Below are 14,876 nucleotides of genomic sequence, written 5' to 3' on the forward strand. Positions count from 1 at the left end.
ACTTCTTGAACTTCACAGCGCCACCCCCCTACCCATCCAGCACTTGGGCCAATGTTCCCTTGGTGTCCTGGACATGCCTGGCACCAGCTTCCCTCCTACGTGACCAGCACACAGCCCTGGACTGGATGGCGGATGCTGAGATAAGGCCAAGGAGGGGGAGAAAAAAAAACCACCAAAGCCAGGAAGTTGCACAGGCTGGTTCCCCTGGCAACCCCACCACAGTCACCAAACAGAGCTGGGGTTGAGGGGGTAGGGACAACTGTTCCTGGCTCAGGCCAGCGCTCTTCCAAGACCTCGGTTTTCTTGTTAGAGAAACTTTTTCCACTCTTCTGGGATATACGGACTGAAAATTAAGGAGTCCATTTGATTTAATCTCCACCCAGGTTCTGGGTCTATAGCTCTAATAAGTCGGCTGGAATCTGCGTTTCTCACTGGCGTCCCATTGAGTCCCAAGCTGGAGTGTGAGGATATCACTTAGAGAACGGGATGTGTTTAGCAAGGTGGAACTCCTGGTGATCGATCCGGTTAGGAGAGTCCACCATCCTGTGTTCCCCTAAGGTCTATAGCCAGCCCCAGCTCCAAGGATGCTTGGCTTTCAACATCAACTGATGAGCAGGCGTCTAGAAACCTGGGTTCTAGTTCATGCATCACAGTTCAAAATCCTGAACTCTGAGCTCCTTCTGGCTGTAATGCTTTTTGGTTCTGAGAACCAGGAGCCAAGGGAAGATATGTAATGTATGCTTCCTGCTCTCGGGGACGGTAGGACTCCAGGCAAATCACTCACACTCCCTAAGTTTTGGTCTTTCTGTTCTCTCCAAAGGATATGAAAATATTAAAGCCTTACCAGGAGGTGACAAACCTCTCTGGGATCAATAAACATCCAAGTGTCTTGAAAGCACAGTCTCGGTGGTCGCTGGAGTTTCTGTCGCTGGAGGTAAAAATGGGGCTATCTGAGGGAGGTCTAAGAAGGTCAGGCTGCCTTGAGCAGGAAACCTGCAGAAGCAGGATCCAGGGGCTGCGCCTCAGGCGCTCTTGTCGGATTCCTCTCCAAAGCCGCCAGCTCTCCATTTGACTGGAGAGGTGGCTGGTGCAGAGCTGAACTTCCTGTACCTCTTGCCAAGCCTGACCTCCCTCTCCCTTCCTCCTCTATGGCCCTGGCCTCCACTCACAGGAAAACCACAGCCCGAGCCAGCTGCAGGCTGAACCCTTCTTCAGGGTCAGTCATTTCACAGGGGAACCCCACAACGGGGTGAGCACTAGCTTGGACTTCTGCTATCCAGAGTTCAGGCTTCAGTCGGTCTATTAGTTTGGCTGGGCGAGTCACTGTTACTCTGTGAGCTTACGTGTCCTGCTCTGTGAAATGGGGAAGATTCGTATTTTGTGTTGGTGCCCTCTCCTCGTGGACTTCTCATCCCAGCAACAGCTAGCACATGAGTTATTGGAGCTAAACAATGTCTTTCTTAACCCTTTCCTCTCTCCTTCTGTTCTACTGTCAGTAAGAGTCCCAGTTTGGACCTTCATTATCTTCTTCCAGTCTTCACTGTCCTGCCCTTAACCCAGGCCACTGTCACATCAGCCTGAACCACTCCAATACTCCTTTCCCTATTTCAGACCATTCTTTGCCTTGCAGCCTCATAGAACTTTCTGAACAAAGCATAGTTTACAACTCTCTCATCTGGCTCAGCATCATTCAGTCATGAGGCATGGTGGCAAGCGCCTGAATCCCAGCATGCCATAGCGAGAGGCAGGAAGGCTGCCACAAATTCAAGACCAACCCCATAAGAAGCTGTCTCCTGGAAAAGAATCCAATAACGTCTTGGAAGCTCCTTTGATGACCTGATCCTCACTTCCCTTCTCAATCACATTTCTTAGCATCATCTCTACATTCAAAGATCTGGTCCAGTCCAGCATAGCCTCATCTCTACAAGGGCACTTCTCACATCGTGCCCAGGAAGTCTCACCACCCCTGGCCTCCCTATATGCTTCCAACTACCCCTGGCATTTTCAGATGTTACCATCTCCCATAACCCATGGAAGGTGTATGGTAGAATCCAATTTTTTAACTGTTTATTTTTTTCTAGTAGGGAAATACAGCTCAGTGTGTGGTAGAAGCGTGATAATGATGGTGATGATGAGTCATGGCACCCATCCTGGAGCTCCCCCTAAGACCTAGACCCTCTTATAATGCCACAACACATGTTGTTTTATAATTGGCTCCTTGCTTTTCTTAACCCTTTCAGGAGATTGCTTGTCTTGTTAATGGCAGAGCCCTCACCTCCAGAATGCAATGGGTGCCACAACTTTGAAAAGATGTTCAAGGATTACTATTTGAAATAATGAAAGAATAAATCCAAAACACAGAGTTCCTAGCATAGCATGTAGCAAAAATGATGGTGACTATCATCGCCTTCACCATCGTCACGCTTCTATCACACACGGAGCCATATTTCCCTACTAGAAAACCAACTGAAAAGTCAGATTCTAGCCAAACGGGAGGGCAGCAGAATGACAGCCCAGGTGTCTGATGGGATGCTTCTATCACCTCTCCACACCCACTTCAGGTTCTAGTGATGTTAGCCTGTCTGCCCGTGCCGATCCCTGGTTCTCACTCGTACGCCTCTTTGTCCGTGTCCATCCCAAAGAAAAGCCTAACCCCTCTCCACCCACAGACACTTGACCTCTGACCACAAAGTCAGTGACTGTTCATTATCTCAAAAGTCTCCCTAGTAGGCTCCCACATTTCCTTGGGCAGATGGGAGGGGGGCAGATAATTCTTGATATAGGTGATCTCTGATCCCCATGGCATTCAGGAATTCTCCAGGGTGTTGAGGAGTTGACAAGAGTCCTCCCATAGAGTCCTGCATACATTCCTCAAAGGCATGTGTCACTGGCTTCAGGAATCATCCCGGCTCACATCTGTATGTTACCTCCCTTCAGGAGCACACAGTCTTTGAGCAAAGAGGTCATGTATCAATAATTTACCCTGTAAGGTCTGAAATAGAAACTCAGTAAGCGCAGTAAGTGTTGAAAACCACACACATGGAAAAAAAAAAAGGGGGGGGGGGTGTATCTGAGCATTTCCAGGCAGAACTGCCCATTTTTCTTCCATTAGGAAATGAGATTTGTCCTATTTATTGAAGACATTCCTTCTGACCCTTGAGAGATTCCAGAGGCTAATAACCTTTAGAGGCAAGAGTATCATTTTTCCTTGTCTAACCTAAATTTCTCTAGATGCAACTTTAGGGCATTTTTCTGTAATCCTCCTCCCCGGCCACTGGGACTAAAACCTACTTCTTTGCAAAGAGACAGTTACTAATTCACTCTTTTAGCCTTTCTTCAACAAATTTAATCCCAGGCTCTCTATTGTCTTCTTCCCTAGGGTCCTATTTCCCAGCCCTCTCCCTGTTCCACTGCTCCTTGGGCCCTTTGCCAAGTTCTCAAACAGCAAAAGGCGCAGGAATGGTGCCTATTGTTCTCCCTGGTGGACAAACACACAGATGCCTACGCATGCACGCACGCACGCACGCACGCACGCACGCACGCACGCAGGACCAACACCTCTGTCTACCTGTCACCCTCCACCCTGGGCAGACAGACACTCACAGGCGGTCTCTTCACACAGATTTATCTCTCCCACCTGGGGCCCCTGAGCCTTGGTCTAGCCGTCCTCACACACCTGAGTACACACACTCACACAGGGACAGCACAGACCTTCGATTTTTCACACCGGCAAGCCAAACTGGGTGGAGCTTCTGAAACCCTCCTCCTCCTCCCTGCTGCCCTTCTCTAATCCTCCCTTCTATTGGCCACCAAGGGCCACGCCTACTTTTTCTATGCCTCCCCAGTGATTTTCCGCTTCATGGATGAAGGCAGAGTAAATGAAGGAAAGTTGACTCTGCCCTCTTCTTCCGGTGCGCCTCCCACTCCCCATCCCACCCCCCCCCCATCTCAAGTCATCACTCTGCCTTCCATTTGCACACATACACTACCCTCCATCCACTTCGCAGCTTCTCTGGCAGTAGGGAGTGTGAAGCTTCTTGAGGTTTTGCTTCATGAAAATTAGCACAGGGGAAGTATGGGAGCTGACCATGGAGCTTGGTTCCATCTCAGGTCTGATGGGAGGCAGAGTGGCTGTGCCCCTGGGCTGGCTGGGCACTAGCTTACCGGGCAAGGGGATTTGAGAGCAAGCAGGTGGTATGACAGTCGTTCGTTTATTCAGCCAGCAAATATTTACCCAGCACCTGTGGCACCTCTCGGCATCAACAAAACCGATAAAACCCTGCCTCTGTGCAGTGTGGATTCTATGGGCGGAGGCTGGAAATGAGTAAGTTAAACATATTGGCTCTCCGACCATCATAAATGGCAGCAGGGGAGGAGGAAGGATGCAGGCTGAGGCGGTGGGCAGTTTTAAGTAGGGTGCTCAGGAATGGCACTATTTGAGCAAAGCTTTGAGGAGACAAAAGGGTAAACCGTGCAGAGACCTCCAAGGAGGCTGTTTTAGGTGGCTGGACTCTTCCTGCAGTATCAGTTACAAAATACATACAGAAAGCCACAAAGGACGGGTGCTAGGAGATGACAGGCAAAGGGGACATTGTACAAAAGAGCTGTTTCTCCTGGCATCGGGGTTGGGACCCATTCTGGGCTCCAGGGCTTGAAAGGGTGCCAGGAAAAACTAGAAGAGCCAAATCAGGAGTGAAACTGGCCTCAGCGGGGAACCAAAAGCTAAAAAGCAAACAGAAAATGATACAAGATCTTAAGATGCTAGTCCCAAAAGGGTTTTGTCTTAGTTTGCTGTCTGTTGCTGTAATAAAGACATCAGGACCAAAGCATCTTGGTGAGAAAAGGATTTATTTGTTTCACATGTCCATAGTTCCAGTCCATTGGGGGAAGTCAAGACAGGAACTCCAGGCAGGCACCTGGAGGCAGGAACTGAAGCAGAGGCCATACACAGGGGAACACTGCTTACTGGCTTGCTGTTCATGGCTTGGTCAGTCTGCTTTTTGGTATCTCCCAGGACCACTTTCCCACTGTGGGAAACACACACACACACACACACACACACACACACACACACACACACAAATCCAACCTAACCAGGATGGAGTTGAATGTCTACTGAGATGAAGAGATACTGAGATTCTTCTCCCAAGCTTGGCAATTGGAGATCATAGCCAGAAGAAAAATGAGCATCTCTTGGACCCCACTGGTGTCTGCCTTTTTGGAAATGTTACTCTAGAGTGAGATAGGGCCACCTGAAGCTTCTTTGATCATCTTCAGCAGTACTGTGGTGATGGGCTGTAGCACCAAGGGGCATCAGCAACCTCCCAGTCCTCTGTGCACACAAAGCCTAACTTTGATCCCATATCCCTTCATTTCTTAGGCCTTTACAAGCATTCACCACATAAGTCCTTTCCATTCTGGGCTTGTACAATCTTCACAGGAGCCTCAGGAAAGATCATCCTCTCTGGTTTACAGAATGAGGAACAGTATCCTATTACCCCATTTTACCTTCATTCCCCAGTCCCTCCACACCCCCATTTGTGGCTGAGCCTGCAACAGCACAGGCTGAACTACATCTTCAGCCAGGTTGACTTAGGGCTCAAATACTTGCTCCTTCATGTGACCGCTAGGTGGCCTAGGCTAAGCTTCTTGCCCTTTGTGAGACCCAGGGGGTAGAATGGGAGAAGTTACAAGGTAACATCCACCTCCTGGACTTCTTTAAGAATCTCCTGGGACCAGACAGTGTTAGTGCTGAGGCATATCACGTCCCAGAAAACTGCAGTGTGTTGACAACAGTTTGTAGCTCTAAATAGTTAAATCAGGGGAAGGATGTTAAAAAAAAAAAAATCAGTGAATTCAGTATTTTCTCTGCAATGACATCACTCTCACAGGCTGGTAGTCCATAAAGCCTCTCTGAAGGAGAGATAAAGGAGCGCCGGCTAACCCCCTGGAGATTCACACAGAGGCTGCAGCCTGTCTTATCTGTGCCACATCCCTGAGAGTGCAGCAGGCAAGAAAATGCTATCTCTTCCATAGTGAGGTGTCAGGATAAGGCCGAAAGCCATGGAGCTGACTGACGGCTATAAACTACGGCATGGTGTCTGGCACACAGTAGGTGTTTCTAGGAAGAGACAGACAACAGAGAGGCGGGGAAGGAGCACACAGTAGGTGTTTCTAGGAAGAGACAGACCACAGTGAGGCAGGGAAGGAGCGGGAGACAAAAGCTCTTTGGTTACAAACTGCTGCTGTGGCTTTCTGCTCTGCAAGAGATGGGTGGTATCAAAGCAGGAAAAGGGAGACAGACATGGGAGACCACGGCCCTGAGGGTGGGCAGGGGTCAGGCATTAGCTGACCTAGAGTCGCTCAGGTTCCCCATGGGAAGACGCGGAGTCAGCATAGGAAGCCTTGAAAGGATGGGAGGCCTACAGGCTGTGAGCACTCATTCCTGGGTGGGGCTGGGGACAGGGTGACCCCAAGTTGATTCTTATCCAAGGCCAAAATCTAAAGGAAAGCTGCCTCGAGGCTGTCCCTGGAATGCAGCTCACAGGTGCTTGGGGTCAGTGGATAAGGCATCTCCACGGCTGCTAACTCATTCCTGCTCATTTCCCAGCCACTGTGACCTCCCCCCCCACTTCTGCCCCCCATGCTGGAATAGCCTACTCCAACATGGGCCATCTTGCCCCCTGTCTGCCTCAAGGGCCTCCTGTTTGGTTAGGCCTGTACTTGTCAAGACTCAGCCAGGAGCAGCAGGTCACCTGCTCAATCCACTGAGGAATAAAATTCTTCCATCCTACAAACGCAGCTTACATAAACTGCATTAAGGCTCCTATCCCAAGTGAGGTCCTGTAAGTGAGGTCCTGTCCCTTCTTCATCCCAACCTGTTCTCCCCTAAACCAAATGACAGACAGGATGGGGATGAAAACGAAGACAGGGCTCAGCCCTGCAACCTTTCAACTCTGCCCCCCCCCCCCCCCCGCTCCTTGCCTGGTATGACTCCCGCCCCCCACAACAAAATGGGCACAGTGGCCCCAGACACAGCCTGACTCCATCCAAAAAAGAATGAGATTCTTTATTGAAAATCAGCCAACTTGTGTTCCTCAAGCCCCCAGACCATGGGTGGGCAGCTCTTCCATCTCTGTCTCGACTGCTCCACCCACCCCTTAGCCACAGTGAGAGGAATGGAAAATAAGAAGCCGAAATGGCCTCTGTATGGGAAAGCTGCCCAGATGTGTGCTAAGTACAGCCCAGCTGTGGCTGGAGTGACAGCCGCAGGCTCCTCCCTATAAATTAAATCCCTGCAGCCGCAGCTGTACGAGAGGCACGGGCCAGCCTCTAAGACTCCGGGCCAAGGAATGGACTGAAAGTACAGAGGTCAGGGAGAGAGAGGCACCCTGGCGGGAAGGAGGCTTTGGTCCCAGGGGAAACGTTGGTCCAGTTTTGACGGCTGTGGGGAAGGAATGTATTAGTAAGCCCAGAAAGAAAGAGGCAATCATCGGGCACTGCCAGAGGTGGCAAGATAGGTTGGACCCTACCCTGGCAGAGGGGAGCTTAGAGATCCAGGGGCTCTCAGGGAATGTCACTGCTAAAACTTATATATACATATATATTAACCATTCATGGAGGGCAGGGGCAGGGGGGATGTCTGATCAGAGGATCTGGCGTGGCATCCCATAGCCGGTCATGCCTGCCTGAGATGCTCCACGGTTGGTGCCCATCTGAAGTCCGATCACATTCTTGCCCTCTTGCAACTGGTTGTCCGAGAAGTTCCGAGGGTTCTCCTTGGATTTCCTGGGTAGAGAGGACGTACTAGTTAGGAGGCAGTCAGAGGCCAGCCACCCCAGTAAGTTCTTCTCTGAACGTGTACGCTGATATGCCCTCTGCCTTTAAGACCTCTGGGCTGGCTAGAAGCATCTCTTTGTCTCTCCAGAAGGACAGTCATTGCCGCCACCGCCACCATACCTCCTCCCATCTTCCAGAGTTCTAAAGGTGCTTTGTAATGACTGGTCCTAGGGCGACATCACTTATTTTCTGCAGACAGGAAAGGGCAGGAATACTGTCCCAGCAGGGTCCCGTGGCTATCCCACAGATACTTACTTAGGAAACCAGTTGGGATCCCCAGAGAATAGCCCATCATCCCTGGCTACCGCCAGCCCACCCAGGTTCATTAGCGTCCGCTGCACGCAAGCCATGTTCTTTCCTGGAAGAAAAACGATTACATTGCCTGAGTGGAAGTAGGGTACCAGATGCCAAGATTCCACCTGTCTATGAGCTTGGCATCTAAACTCTTTAATTCATTGTTCCCACCCTAACCTGCAGTATGGCCCATCCTCCATCACTCTCTCTCTCTCTCTCTCTCTCTCTCTCTCACACACACACACACACACACACACACACACACACATACACACTTGTCCTCAGGAAACCCACCACTTATCCTTTTTCTTTGGTAAAGATGGCCCATCCTAACCCCTAGTCTCCTGGGTAACAGCCCTGGGCCCCGGCCCACCTTCCCAGAGATCCACAGTTTGAAAGATGTCAGTGGTGTTAATGCCGTAGCGCTCAGCGGCCTGCAGGAACTGGGAGATCTGCTCCATCTGCTTAAAGGCCATACCAGAGGCCTGAATCTTCTTTACTGGGGCCTGCCCCTCAGGGTATAGTGAATTAATGAGCTCACACAGCACCTGGAAGAGATGAGCGGACATGCCGCTTGAAGATCGGAGCACCAAAGACAGTGAACCAGAGAGGTCCCTTCCCGTGGTGAGCCTCAAGGTCCCCTCCTGCCTCTGAACCCAGAGGAAGAGCAAGTGTTTAGTCTTTCCTTGCTACTCCGGAATCACTGCCCGGAGTTTACCTTCACACCCTCTTTCCAAACAGCTGTTCTACCGGCACCCATGAGCTTCTGTTGCAAGAGGGACATCCACCTTGACCTTTACTCTGGAGAGGCAGGAAAGCATGGGGACTCTAACAGCCTCCAGGGAGATATTCAGGATGATGACACACTTGGGTCTGTACTCCCCATTTCTCCCCTTCTTGGGGGCAAACCGTCTCTGACGCCCCGGCATCGGCCCCGCTCTCCCTGCGTCTCCCGCCTTAGCTCTCACCGTGCCATCCTTGAGCCAGTTCTGGAAGTTCTCACGCCCGGGCTGGGGCCGGCCCACATCCTTGCGGCACTGAGTGGTAATCCACTGGATCAGGATCTGCTCCAGATCCGCATCGTATTGCTTCTCAATCTTCTGCTGCACCTCTCGGCTCAGGCCATAGGAAGGTCCCCGGTTGGCCATTCTGACAGCTGTGGTGACGGTGAAGAGCTGTGGAGAGGATATAAGCAGGGCCCACGGTCAACATTTTACAATACACTGGGCGCCCGTAAAGGGCCAGAGAGCTGGCACAGCAGGGCTCTGAAGTCTGGCCGGAATGAGGCTACGCAGATACTAAATCACTTGAAGGAACGGTTCTACGTCTACAATGAAGCCTAGGACCTGCTGGAATAGAGGATAGGGTCAATGCTTCAGTTCGGCTCTTCATTGGGAGCGTGAAACTCGACACATGTAAACAGGTCCGTCTAGCCTCCAGCCCTGCTCTTTAGAGCCTCTGGAAACGATGCAGGAAACAAGAATACAGAGCCTACGGGAGAGCTATGCCAAGAGTGGGAGTGAGCGGGACCACCTTCCCCTAACCGCTAGGGTTTTAACTGAGCAGCTGCTGTCTGTAGTAGGGATTGTAGGAGAGAATGAAGCCCTTGGTCCTGTACTACTCAGTGCCATCAGGGGACAGAGGGAGGGGAGGTGACTGCGTACACCATGTACACAATGAACACCAAGCTGCAGGGTTCAGATCACGCGACAGGGACTAAGAAGCGCAGAGGGAGACCGACGCAGTCTGGGTGGGCTTGCTGGAAAAGGTAGGCCCACAGTTGAGCCGGCAAAGGGAATTTCCTGTGAGAAACCTAGCAGTAAAAAAACAAAAACAAAAAACAAACCAATTCTCCTAGGCATCGTGGTAGACAGACTAACCCCTTCCTCTTACCACCGAAGGTGTCCATATACTAATTCCCAGAACTGGGAGATATATCACCTTACATAGTTTTTTTTAAAAAAGTGTGAAGGGGGTAGGGGGCAGCGTTTGGAGATGGAGTGATTACCAAGTATCAGCTGGGTGGGCCCAGCATCGTCGAAAGAGGTCTCATTCTCAGTCAGTGAAAAAGGCAGGCAGAATGAGAGGAGAAAGGTGAAGGAAGGGTGTGGATCACGCAGGGTCATGAACCAAGCAAAGCCCCTAGAAGCCAGAGAAGCAAAGGAAATGCACTCTCCCCTAGCTCCCCAGCCCCACCAGCACCTGGACCTCTGCCAGTGAGACCTGCCCCCCAGCCCCCTGGGTCTCTAGAACCATCAGAGCGGCCCATGTGTCGCTAAGTTTATAGTTTGTTACAGCAGAAAGGGGAAATTAATCCAGAGCCTTGGGCCTTGTTTTCAGGGAAACCTGGAGAGAGAAAAGAACAGTATACACAGCTGGGTTTGACTTTCCTTGAGGACCTTGGTTAGGAAGAACCGGTAGCTTCTGACCACAGGCCTGCGTTGGCAGCCTTTCACTGCGGGCAGCCTGCCCCACCCACCACTTTACTGACAGGTTCCCCACCCAGGAACCTGGGGAGTTAAGTCCTGGAGATGCTGCAGATGCGCAGGGGAGCCAGGAACAGAGGAGGGGCCCTGTCCCTCACTCGCTACTCCAGCCCCTGCGTAGGGGTCCTCCTCTCTAGTTGGAAATAGAGCTGGCTGTCTCTGACATTTCAAAAACTGGTATCCCCAGGACAAGAGCCTCCATTCAGAGAGAGGCAGGGAGCCCACATCTGGCTGCAAGCCAGGTCAGACTTAAGGGATGAAGTCATTCTGGTTCCTTCTCTCATGCACCCCAGGTTAAACACTCCCACCACCCCCACAATGGGCTCTGGCGCTCGGCCAAAATACAAGAAGCCAGGCTGTCTCCAATAATGTCCTAAGTCTGGGCAGAGAGGTTGTGTGCCGGGTCAGGCCCCTCCCCCACCCTTCAACATGGCTGCCCCTTCCTACCCTGGGTTATCCAGCTGCCACATTTCCGGCAGGAACCCCCACCCCCACCCCCATAAATCAGCTATTTTTAAACTTCATTAGGAGACCTCCCCCCAGGCCAGACCAGATAAATGTCAGGCTGTGTCCCGACCCACATCCCATCGCAGGCCACACACACACACACCATCGGCTTGATGAAGGCAGGTAGAGGGAGTGGAGAGGCTGAGGCCTGGGCAGAAAGGGGGGCAGCATCCTCACCCTCTCTAGTCCAGCTGCAGCTACTCAGCTCCCAGTCTATACAAGCGTAGTGTTGTAACTAGAAGACAGGCTGGGAAAAGGCTCCAATCACAAGCAAGCCTCCTCTCCCTGCCCGATGTCTGGACCTCTCTTCTGGAAACAGCTTTACGCTTGTCACTTGGGGGCTGCTCCCAAGGAGCCGATGGGCCTGAAGCCCGGGCACCAGGGTTAAGAAGGAGTTCAAAGACAGACCCTTCCAGTGCCCCACCCCACCCCAGATCTACCTCCGGGACAGGTGAATACTGAGGGTTCCTCCCCTGGCTCTGAAGCCCGCACACAGCTGCTGGCGAGGTTGTCAGCCGCCAGCTGCGGTGTCTCTGTGCCACTCTGGGGCCACGACCCTGGAACCCCAAAGTGGCAGAGCCATGGGGCGGAGTTCTCAGACCAGGCTCTCCCAGCCAGGCCCGGCTGGCTGGCCGGCAGGCCGGCAGCTGTGTGTCTCTCTCTCTACCCCCTCAGGCAGGCAGGCAGCTGATGGGTTGTGGCTGCTGCAGCTGGAGAGACCCACCCTAGTTACACCCAGGAGACCCACCCCGGCCCTCCCTCAGAGAAAGAGAAAATAGCAAGTCTCCTTCTGGGGTGGGCTACAGACATCTGTCCAGCTGCAACACAGGTGTGGGAGATGCCCAGAACTGGGTATCCCAAGGGAGGACAACAGCTGGGCAGGCCTACAGGGTGGGCTGGCAGTGGCGAACTCCAGAGCCGACGGCAGCCCTGGGAACAATCCTCACTCAGGCCTACAAGGTTACAGTAACTGGGAGAGGAGGAGAGGCCAGAAAAGGCCTTCCAACCCCGTGCTCCACCCAAACCGCCGCCCGCCGCCGCGGGCAGCTTACCTCACCCCAAGAGCTTGGACAGCAGCGTCAATGCTGAAGGCAAGGGGAACACCGAGCTGGGAAGGGTCGGACTTTAGAATTCTTGACTGAGTATTTACTGGGAAGATGAGGGGACTCTCCTCTCATCGTGCGGATGGAACACAGGGAACTTCCCAACTCACATGTGAGTTGAGACTGTTCAGAAACAGAAATGCCACATGGGTAGGCAGAAGGCCAGGGGTAGTAGCACGCTGTGGTTAAGGGGATGCCTTAGAGAAGACCCTCCCCCCCACCAGGGGGCAGCCCCCTCACCACCTAGAGTCCCGAGCAGAAGAGAGAAAGCTCCACAAACAGGAAGCCGCAAGGCCTGCTCAGGAGGAGAGGGGGGGTGGGGTGGAGGCCGTTGCCATGACTTCTGTGTACCAAACATAAGAATGGAGGCAGGGTGGGGGGCCCCCCAGGCAGGAACACCCACTCCACACAGACTTGGGTGGAGGCTCTAGGCAAAGGGGCATGAGGGATCCTAGCAGTTCTCTGGGTATAGCCAGGCTCGAAGAAGCAGTTTTGGAGGACCTGGGAGGCCTATGCAGTTTGTGAGCAGAGAAGCTGAATCCAAGTCTAGAAGAGACGTTTCTGAGCTAGAAAGCCCACACCTTGGCAATCTGGAAGGGCAAGGCGATGGTGTGAAGACAGACTAGCGGCCCATCCCCTGGGGGCTGTCATAGACAGTAAAGGCATGGGTGCGCAAGGGGATTGCAAGGACAAAGACTATTTGCTGGCTCTGGAACGACAGCACCCTGCTCACCGGTCCCAACCTTGCCCGGCGGTCGGAGGTGCACCCTGAACTGCAGGAAGGAGAAAGTGGGAGGAGCTTGGAAATGAGGCGCTGTCCCTGACTACTGCTCTGAACTGGAGGACGAGGGGAGCCCGTCCAGCCACAGGTCTCCCACACTGCACCTCCACTTTCCATCGCCGCTGCCTCTGCGCCGCTGATACCAAGTGTCCCAGTATCTCTCTGGTATGAACCTCGGGAGGTCTGCAGAGCCCAGCAAGGAGGCAATCTACTTCCGGTCTGCACGTCCAGCCCCTTCGGCCGCCGCCCCCACCCCCACGGCCACACCCTGGGCCGTTACTGCGGATGAGTCACCCACCGCCCTCCCGCCACTGGGGTGACGCAGGTCTGGGCAGCCCGCCCGCCCGCCCGCGGCCACCACCAGCTTTCCCAGCAGCAGGGGGCACGGGAGGGGGCAGCGGGGCTCAGGCTAGGGTAGGAGAGCTTGGACAGCAGCCAACCCCTCCAGACAGGACACATCCGAGTGCAGTCAGGGCTGCAGCCCCGAGATGTCCGAGGTCAAAGGCACTCCAGGAGAGGGATAAGGTCTCACAGAAGACCAGGCCACTGTGCAAGTAACGCACCGAGACCCGTGACCCCCAGGTAGTGAACCCGAGTACCCAGAAAAGCCAACTAGCAGGAGAGGGAGCAAAAGGGCGGTCTCCAGGGCCCAGAAGGCAGGTAGTGCCCACACGTGCTCCTGGACCAGGAAGTGAAAGGGTCGCACGGTAAATTCAGGGATTGCAGACGCGCACCGGGGCGCGCGCCAGAATCCCATTCTCGCCGCCAGCCTGAGAACGTGGGACTCCCTCCTTCCTTCTCCCCCGAGAACTCGACGCTGGAGCGGACTGCTGGGGCTTGGGACTTTTTGGGGGGAGACTTTGGGTCGGGACGGACGCCCCGTCTATGCACCCGCAAAGCTCGCCTTACTTAATTGCCCAACAATGCAGAGTCAAGGCTTGGGAACCGGACCTGACAGCCCGGGGCGGAGCGCCCAGTTAGGACCCTTGGCGGCGGCCAGTCTACAACCCCCACGCTTCCTGGAGCTACACTCAAGTGCTGGCCTCTAGCTCTCTACAGACCACACACACATACCCCCACCCTACCCCTTCCCCTTCCCCGGTCCCTCAGTCCTGCTCACCGTCCAAGCGGGCTGGGCAAGTGCACACACGCACGTCAGGGGCTGCAGAGGCGAGTGGAGCTCAAGACCCGGCCGGGCTTAGAGTTTTCTGGAGGGTCCCGCCTCAGACGGGGCGGACCAGGGGCGGGGCGAGGGCCGAGAAGGTTTAAAGGCGCAGCCTTGTGGAATGCTGGAGCGCTTAAGATAGGTGGTCAGTGGGCAGGAATGGGGGTTAAAGGACCTAATGAGTCAGTCCTCGGCGCCGCTGCAAAGGTCTCCATCCATGAGAACTCAGCCTCCACTCAACAGCCATAGACTTGTAATCCAGTAGGAAACTTTCTACCTAGGTTAGCTCACGATTGCAGGCTTAAAAACTGGCGAGGTGAATGGAGGTACAGAAAGAGCCTTCCCCCAGGATTGAGTAGGGTGTGACAGTACGGGGGCCTGCAGGCCGGGACAGCACCCCCACGTGGTTCTGCTCGCCATTTAACTTCAAGCCTGGGCAAAAACTAAGTGAGGTCACTCCTTGCCCAGGGCCCAAGGGGTGTGGTCGGGCTTGGGACCTGGGGTTCAGACCTGGCTTCTCTCTCCCTGCCTTCTATCTCCTGTTTAATAACCTGACATTTCTCCTTAAATCTTGGAGAGATCAGAAGGGAAGGGCTTCGTGGAGGAAGCTGGCAGGCATTTTTCGGCCTCTTTGGGTGGAGAGCAATAGTTTAGAGGTGTCCAGAACAACTACTACTTTTTTTTTTCAGGCTTCAATTAAT

The 14,876-nt window shown here is 53.4% G+C and overlaps 2 protein-coding genes across 2 annotated transcripts in view; both read right to left on the bottom strand.

Annotated features, from left to right (window-relative positions):
• Cfap45 (cilia and flagella associated protein 45) overlaps positions 1-1,121 on the bottom strand; it is a 34,248-nt gene extending 33,127 nt beyond the window's left edge. The window contains exon 1 of the mRNA XM_037211218.1: positions 845-1,121. Coding sequence (XP_037067113.1) covers positions 845-880 — 36 coding nt within the window. The 5' untranslated portion in view covers positions 881-1,121. The remainder of the gene's footprint in view (positions 1-844) is intronic.
• Positions 1,122-7,583: 6,462 nt separating this feature from the next.
• On the bottom strand, positions 7,584-14,238 carry Tagln2 (transgelin 2). The gene is made up of 5 exons (XM_028865564.2): positions 14,131-14,238; positions 9,102-9,308; positions 8,507-8,681; positions 8,095-8,197; positions 7,584-7,788 (listed from the first exon to the last, which is right to left on the bottom strand). Exons 2-5 carry the CDS (start codon positions 9,279-9,281, stop codon positions 7,647-7,649), a joined length of 600 nt encoding a protein of 199 aa, XP_028721397.1. The 5' UTR covers positions 9,282-9,308; positions 14,131-14,238; the 3' UTR covers positions 7,584-7,646.
• Between the last annotated feature and the right edge of the window lie 638 nt (positions 14,239-14,876).

This window comes from Peromyscus leucopus, chromosome 15, assembly GCF_004664715.2.
Source record: "Peromyscus leucopus breed LL Stock chromosome 15, UCI_PerLeu_2.1, whole genome shotgun sequence".
Classification (NCBI taxonomy): Eukaryota; Metazoa; Chordata; class Mammalia; order Rodentia; family Cricetidae; genus Peromyscus; species Peromyscus leucopus.